The following is a 7,618-nucleotide window of genomic DNA, read 5'->3' as shown; positions in this document are numbered from 1 at the left end:
GATCGAATCCGGTCTCCTGCATTGCAGACGGATTGTTTACCGTCTAAGCCTCCAGGTGATAGGCACTAATCATTAGGGAAATACAAATCAAAACCACCACGAGCCATCACCTCACATCCATTAGAAGGGCTACTATTTTTTAAATAACAGTACTAGAAAATAAACATGTATTGGTGAGGACATGGAGAAATTGTAAGTACTGCACTTTTGGTGCAGACATGAAGTGGTACATCCACAGTGGAAGACAGTGTGGCAGCTTTTGAGAAAATTAAAAGAATTACCATCTGCTCCAGCGATTCCACTTCTGGGTATATGCCCAAAAGAACTCAAGGCAGGGCCTTGAGATATTTGTATACGCACGTTTATACCAGCATTATTAACAATAGCCAACAGATGGAAGAAACTTGGTGGCCCTCAAGGAATAAGCAAAATATGGTCTAATCCCTACAATGGGATATTATTCAGCCTTAAAAATGAAGGAAATTCTGACACTGCTACAACATGATTGAAGTTTGAAAATAATTGTGCTAAGTAAGCCAGTCACCAAAAGACAGACATGGTAGGATTCCACTTATATGAGGATGTAGTGTAGTGAAATTCATAGAAAGTAGAACAGTGGTTGCCAGGGGCTGGAGGAAAGGGAAATGGCGAGATAGTGTTTAATGTGTATAGAGTCTCAGTTTTGCAAGATCAAAAAGTTCTGGAGATGAGTTGCACACCAGTGTGAATATTCTTAACACTACTAAACTGCACACAAAATATTTAAGGTGGAAAACTGTGTTTTTAATATTTTACCATGACTAAAAATAATTTCTAGGGAATTCCCTAGTAGTCCAGTGGTTAGGACTCTACACTTTCACTGCCAAGAGCGTGGGTTCAATCCTTGGTCGGAGAACTAAAGATCCCACAAGCCATACAATATGGCCAAAGTTGTTTTTTTTTTTAATTAAAAAATAAATTATCAGTTCAGTCACTCAGTCGTGTCCGACTCTGTGACCCCATGGACTGAAGCACGCCAGGCCTCCCTGTCCATCACCAACTCCCGGAGCTTACTCAAACTCATGTCCATCGAGTCGGCGATGCCATGCATCAGTCTCATCCTCTGTCATCCCCTTCTCCTCCTGCCTTCAGTCTTTCCCAGCACCAGGGTCTTTTCCAGTTCTTCACATCAGGTGGCCAAAGTATTGGAGCTTCAGCTTCAGCATCAGTCCTTCCAATGAATATTCAGGACTGATTTCCTTTAGGATGGACTGGTTGGATCTCCTTGCAGTCCAAGGGACTCTCAAGTCTTCTCCAACACCACAGTTCAAAAGCATCAATTCTTTGGCACTCAGCTTTCTTTATAGTTCAACTCTCACATCCATACATGACTACTGGAAAAACCATAGCTTTGACTAGACAGACCTTTGTCAGCAAAGTAAAAAAATAAATAATAATTTTTTAAAAAAAAGTCAGTCTGGGACTTCCCTGGCAGTCCAGTGGTTAAGACTCTGAACTTCCTGCCCTGAACCAGCAGGGGGCACTGGTTCAATCATCTCTGGTTAGGGAAGTGAGATCCTACATAGCCAGTGGGAAAAAAAGGGACAAAAAAAAGAAAGTCTCCTAAATGTCTATCAACAAACGAATTGGATAAACAAAATGTAATTATTACACAATGGGACACTATTTGGCCATAAAAAGGAATGAAGTACTGATACATTACAGATGAATCTTGAAAACATTAGGCTAAGTGAAAGAAGTTATACACAAAAGGTCACATGTGTGATTTCATTCATATAAAGTGTCTGGAACAGGTAAAGCTATAGATTCAAGTGGGGAAGAGGAGCTCGAGGAAAGTTCAGGGCTAGTGTAGGAGCACTTATCAAGAAAAGCAAATGCCCTTCCAGAAACTCCAACCTGTAATTAACTGACAGCAAGAACCTTTTAGAGCTTCCCTAAAGGCTCAAGTGGTAAAGAATCTGTCGGCAAAGCACAAGACTCAAGAGACTTGGGTTCAATCCCTGGGTAGGGAAGAGCCCCTGGGAGAGAAAATGGCCTGGAAAATCCCATGGATGGCTGGAAAAGAGACTGTATACATAGTGACAGAAAGAATGGTGGGCTAGGGTTGAGGTGATTTCTTTTGGCAGGAGCAAAAATGTCCCAAGATTGATTGTGGTATTTGCACAACTTAGTGACTACACTAAAAAGCAAATAAACACTGTATATGAGTAAATTCCATGGTGTGTGAATTCTATTTCAATAAAGACTTTTTTTTTTTTTAAAGGCAGATCAATGTTAGTCCTCTAGTCAAAACTGCCATGGCTTCTCTTTTTACTCAGACTAGAAGCCTTCCTCACAATGGGAAAAATCCTGCACGCTATCCCTCTCATGTTCTCGCCTACCAATCTCCTTGTTCATTCAACTGAAGCCACACCCCCTCCTTGGTTAGGGACACAGACACACTCCTGCTTTAGGGCCTTTGCACTGGCTGTTCTATCTGGAATTCAAGTTCCTTAGATATCAGCTAGGCTAGCCCCCTCTCCTCATCCAAGTCTTTGCTTAAATGTTAGCTTCTTAATGAGGTCTGCTTGACCACCCCATTTCCAATTGCACCATCATCACCAGTCCAATACTCCTAGTCCCCTCACTCTATAATTTACTTTTCCTGCAAGTACTTACCAACTGATTAATAACTTGAGTTACATTTATTGTCTCTCTCCCCTGCTAGAAAGGAAGCTCACGAAGGGCCTTGATCTTTGTAGATCTCACTGGTAAATCCCGAGGACCCAGAACAGTGCCCGAAAATGAGTAGGTGCTCTATAAATGTGTATTGAATAAATGAATGGCAAGCATCTCAGAAAAATGAACGGTTATTATCTTCCTAATCCATGAATAAGTAGGCAGGACAGAGGTGTAAATAAGGTTTTCTTACCGAGAGGAGCAAGCAGCTGGGCTCCTGAGGCTGAGGTTCTGGGTGAGGGGAAGTGGAAAAAGGAAGTTTTTGACTAGGACCCCAGGACCAGGATTGGAGAAGGAAATGGCAACCCACTCCAGTAGTCTTGTCTGGAAAATCCAACAGCTAGAGGAGCCTGGTGGGCTACAGTCCATGGGTCACAAAAGATGAGACACGAGTTAGTGACTGAACAACAAGGAACAGGGCAAGGAAAGGTGAAGCAGAGGTTAAGCTACAGAAGGTGGTGATGTTCAAACCCAGTTTTAAAGTTATATAGAAACAGTCATGATTCCAGGTCACAAACTTTTGATGCTTAGTATGTCAACATCTATCTGAGGGGCTTCCCTCATAGCTCAGTTGGTAAATCATCTGCCTGCAGTGCAGGAGACCTGCGTTCAATTCCTGGGTCGGGAAGATCCCCTGGAGAAGGAAATGGCAACCCACTCCAGTATTCTTGCCTGGAGAATCCCATGGACAGAGGAGCCTGGCAGGCTACAGTCCATGGGGTCACAAAGGGTCAGACACGACTTTGCGGCTAAACCATCAATCACCATGTCAACATCATAAATAAATATTTAAGTGTTTTTACAACCTAAACATCCTCCTGGCTATCTCAGAAAATGCTGCTGATGCATATCAATAACTCTGCTGTGGCGTGTTTGTTTAGTTTGGCTATGCCCCTCTTGGATGTGGCATGCGGGATCTGAGTTCCGTGACCCTGGCCGCCTGCACTGGTGTGGAATCTTAACTACAGGAGCACTGGAGAAGTCTCAGTTCTGCTGTTCGTGTTTCCTTTTTATTTTCCCTTGTTGGATATCTGGATAGAGTAAGGAAAAAGAGAAGAAGAGTTTGATTCATTCAGATTCTACCAACTGGCCTCAGGTCTCACACACACATCTCCCATTCTCATCAGAGCCCTCTAGAAGGTGTTATTAGTCCATATTGTAATATTGAGGAGACGGAGGCAGGGAGCTGGGAACCGAGCCTGACACACAGGAGATGCTCAGTCAACTTTTACTGGACTGAACTGGAGTGGGAAACGCTCAGTGCGGGAGAGAAGGGAACGAAATCCTTCCGCCTTTCCACCTTTCCCTCGTCCTGTGTTTAACACAGGTCCCTCGTCTGTTCCCTGGGGTTCCTGTGAGGCGCGATGCTCTTGGGAATTAAAAGCGGGAAGAGGCGTGGAGCACGCGGCAATGGCATCCCACGCCGGGAAAACTGCAGCCCCCCGCCCAATCCGCCCCCACTCCTCGTCACCCCCACCTCCACACTTTAGGGGGCACCTGGAACTCTCTGGAGGACGCCTCCCAGCCTGCCCCGGAAGGTCCGGCGCGCCCGCCAGCCTGCAGAGAAGCACAGAGGCGCGCCCACAAGTCCCGGCGGTCGGTCCCTCCGGCGTCTGCCCTGGAGGTCGGTTCGTTGCACAGCTCCGCACAGCTCGCAGCCTGAGGCTGGAGCGCGCCGACGAAGCCGGAGGGCCAGGAAGCAGGAACGCACTCGGCCCTCGACCCCGGGGTGGGCTGCTTGTGCCTTGGCCAGGGCGCGCCGGGGCCCCAGGGCAGCCCTTCCTCCGGCGCGGTCGCCCGCCAGCGGGATCAGCCCCCCCTTCGGCGGCTCGCTCCTCCCCTTGATCCCCGCGCACCCCCTTCTCCTGCCCCAGCCACGGAGATCACTCCGCTCGCAGCTCCGCGGAGTCGCGCCGGGCGCTGCAGCGGCTGGAGCCCCCAGAGCTGCGCGCTCGCCAGGACCCAGACGGCTGCCGGAGCCCAGGCAGCCCCGGGGCAGCGACACCATGAATGGCTCGGGTGGCCTGGACACCGAGGACACGGGCGAGGCGGGAGGCGGGGGCAGCTGGCAGCCTGAGGCGGTCATCGTGCCCACACTCTTTGCGCTCATCTTCCTCGTGGGCACCGTAGGCAACGCACTGGTGCTGGCCGTGCTGCTTCGCGGTGGCCAGGCGGTCAGCACGACCAACCTGTTCATCCTCAACCTGGGCGTGGCCGACCTGTGTTTCATCGTGTGCTGCGTGCCCTTCCAAGCCACCATCTACACCCTGGACGACTGGGTGTTCGGATCGCTGCTTTGCAAGGCGGTGCACTTCCTCATCTTCCTCACCATGCACGCCAGCAGCTTCACGCTGGCCGCCGTCTCCCTGGACCGGTGAGCTGGCGTCCCAGGGGGTCGCGCACGCAGGCTGGAGCTGAGGAAGGGGGCTGGACTTGAGGGTCAAGGAGAGATGTGCAGAGAGGAGAGAGAGAAGGCTAGGAAGGAAGGGGCACCAGGAGGGAGTGAAAGATAAGCAGTTGTGTTGGAGGAAAACGAGGAAGAAGAATGGGGGACCTTGGTGTCCCTCTGTTAGGTGCCTCCTCAGGGACTCAGGGCCTCAGCTCTTCAGCCCTTCGGTGTCTGAGAAAGCCTTTCCGGGTTCAAAGCATTTTCCCATGCTGAGTTTCATCTGAGGGTCAAGGCCCCTTGGGAGGCTGGGACAGGAAGGATTGCTGTGCCCAGTTTACAGACCAAACTGGGTTTATAAGCGATTCGCTGAGTGGCCTATCCTATAATCCCGTGCCTGAAGCCAGCGCTCTGTCTCCTCTCATCAAGCCCAGGCACCTCCACCTCGCTGGCCTCCAAACCACAGTTTGCTTGGCACAGTTTACTCTGGCTCTGACTGCAGAATCTGGGTCCTTTGTGAGGGCCCACGCCAAACTCCAAGGAAGCGCGCCCCAGGGGCCCTAGGTTGGTCCCACCCTACCCCACCCCACCTCTTCGCCCTACCAACAGGCCTGGAGTCAAGGGCAGGAGAGGAGTGGGCCCAACGGTCCCCCTGAATGCTGAAGCTTGGAAGGACACCGGGATGATTCTTGGGGCGGGAATCCTGGTCTGACTGCTACCTCCCTGGCCCCCTCCGTCCTCACGTTCCTTCCCTGGACAGGCAAGGAGGTCAAGGAGGCAAGCCACATTCCCCATGCACCAAGCCCCCCGCCCCCAGTTCCACTGAGCACTAAGTGTGTCAGTTCCGATAGGCTAGCGTCGAGTGCTCTAAGAAATCCCCTCTGTACCTTGCCTGAGGTGTCTCCAGGCTCTCTCTTAGAGCCTCAACGCGCCTGAGTCCTACCTCTGGGGCAACATCACTGGTGAGTAATCACAGCCTGCCAGAGCCCCGAAGCCGGTTTAATCTTGGGGGTGCCAGCCCGGGTGGAGTCTGACAGTGGTCGTAGTCTCAGAAAGAACAAATGAGTAGCCTTTCCTGCTCCCGAGTCCCGCCCCACGGGTGGGCGCAGCTGAGGGTGTCCGGGATGGGATGGGATGCTCGGTGTCGCCCTCTGGGGCTTGTGCGGCGTTACGCTGCGCTAGAGAACTTCCCGGACGGTGAGTGTGGGACTCGAGGTGGAGGGGTCCGGCCCGGCTCCCGCGAATCCTGCTGGCTCATCCGACGTCTCGCTTTCTGGCCTGACCCGCAGGTATCTGGCCATCCGCTATCCACTGCACTCCCGCGAGCTGCGCACGCCTCGCAACGCGATGGCGGCCATCGGTCTCGTCTGGGGGCTCTCGCTGCTCTTCTCCGGGCCGTACCTGAGTTACTATCGCCAGTCCCGGTTAGCCAACCTGACCGTATGCCACCCGGCGTGGAGCGCGCCGCGCCGCCGCGCCATGGACCTCTGCACCTTCGTCGTCAGCTATCTGCTGCCGGTCCTGGTGCTCGGCCTGACCTACGCGCGCACCTTGCGCTACCTCTGGCGCGCCGTCGACCCGGCGGCCGCCGGCTCGGGGGCCCGGCGCGCCAAGCGTAAGGTGACACGCATGATCATCATCGTGGCCGCGCTCTTCTGCCTCTGCTGGATGCCTCACCACGCGCTGATCCTCTGCGTGTGGTTCGGCCACTTCCCTCTTACGCGCGCCACTTACGCGCTACGCATCCTCTCGCACCTGGTCTCCTATGCCAACTCCTGCGTCAACCCCATCGTCTACGCTCTCATCTCCAAGCACTTCCGCAAGGGTTTCCGAGAGATCTGCGCCGGCCTGCTGCGCCGCGCCCCGCGCAGAGCCTCAGGCCGCGTGTGCGTCGCGCCCCGGGGCCCCCATGGCGGCAGCGTGCTGGAGCGCGAGTCCACTGACCTGACGCACGTGAGCGAGGCCGCCGGGCACTCTGCCCCTGTGCCGGCGCCTCTCCGCAGCCAGTCATCCAGCCACGTCCGGGACCTGTGCTGGAGGTACCCAAAGGCCCCCCAAAGGCATCTTGACAGTTAATTTGACCTGAGGGCACTTAGGGGGTATGCTTGGGTGTTGAAAGATTGGAGTCAGAGGTTGCGGGATAGTGGAGGGAATTTCATTTGTTAATAAAACGCGCAAACTATTCCATGTGCTGTGGCGCGCAGTCTCTGCCTGTCTCAGGGGCCCCAGGCTCCGCGGTGAGAAGCCTCTGGGACTTCCCAGGGAGCTCGGGATGGATGAGTACAAGAGAGGGGCCTGCACCAAAGGCAGCAGAGTTAAAATCCGCCTGGAAATCCCTAATGGATACTGAGGAGCGTGTGACGACCTAAGGCTCTTTCCACGTGGCCATCTGGACGCCCCAGGTGTATGTAGATGGAGAAAACAGCAGCTGCCAGTGAGCAGCACACAAGCTGTCAGAGCACACTGGATAAGTCAGCTGATGACACACTTGGCAGACCTGGACACTGTGTGTGT

The 7,618-nt window shown here is 52.9% G+C and overlaps 1 protein-coding gene across 1 annotated transcript; it reads left to right on the top strand.

Annotated features, from left to right (window-relative positions):
* Positions 1 to 4,724: 4,724 nt before the first annotated feature.
* On the top strand, positions 4,725 to 7,180 carry GALR2 (galanin receptor 2). The gene is made up of 2 exons (XM_052658697.1): positions 4,725 to 5,092; positions 6,394 to 7,180. Exons 1-2 carry the CDS (start codon positions 4,725 to 4,727, stop codon positions 7,178 to 7,180), a joined length of 1,155 nt encoding a protein of 384 aa, XP_052514657.1.
* Positions 7,181 to 7,618: the final 438 nt, after the last annotated feature.

This window comes from Budorcas taxicolor, chromosome 19 (assembly GCF_023091745.1).
Source record: "Budorcas taxicolor isolate Tak-1 chromosome 19, Takin1.1, whole genome shotgun sequence".
NCBI lineage: Eukaryota > Metazoa > Chordata > Mammalia > Artiodactyla > Bovidae > Budorcas > Budorcas taxicolor.
This window is presented reverse-complemented; position numbering and strand designations above follow the sequence as displayed.

Coding starts and splice junctions, on each gene's coding strand:
- GALR2 (XM_052658697.1), top strand. CDS start 4,725: ATGAATGGCTCGGGTGGCCTGGACACCGAGGACACGGGCGAGGCGGGA. Junction 5,093..6,393: donor GCCGCCGTCTCCCTGGACCG/GTGAGCTGGCGT, acceptor CCTGACCCGCAG/GTATCTGGCCATCCGCTATC.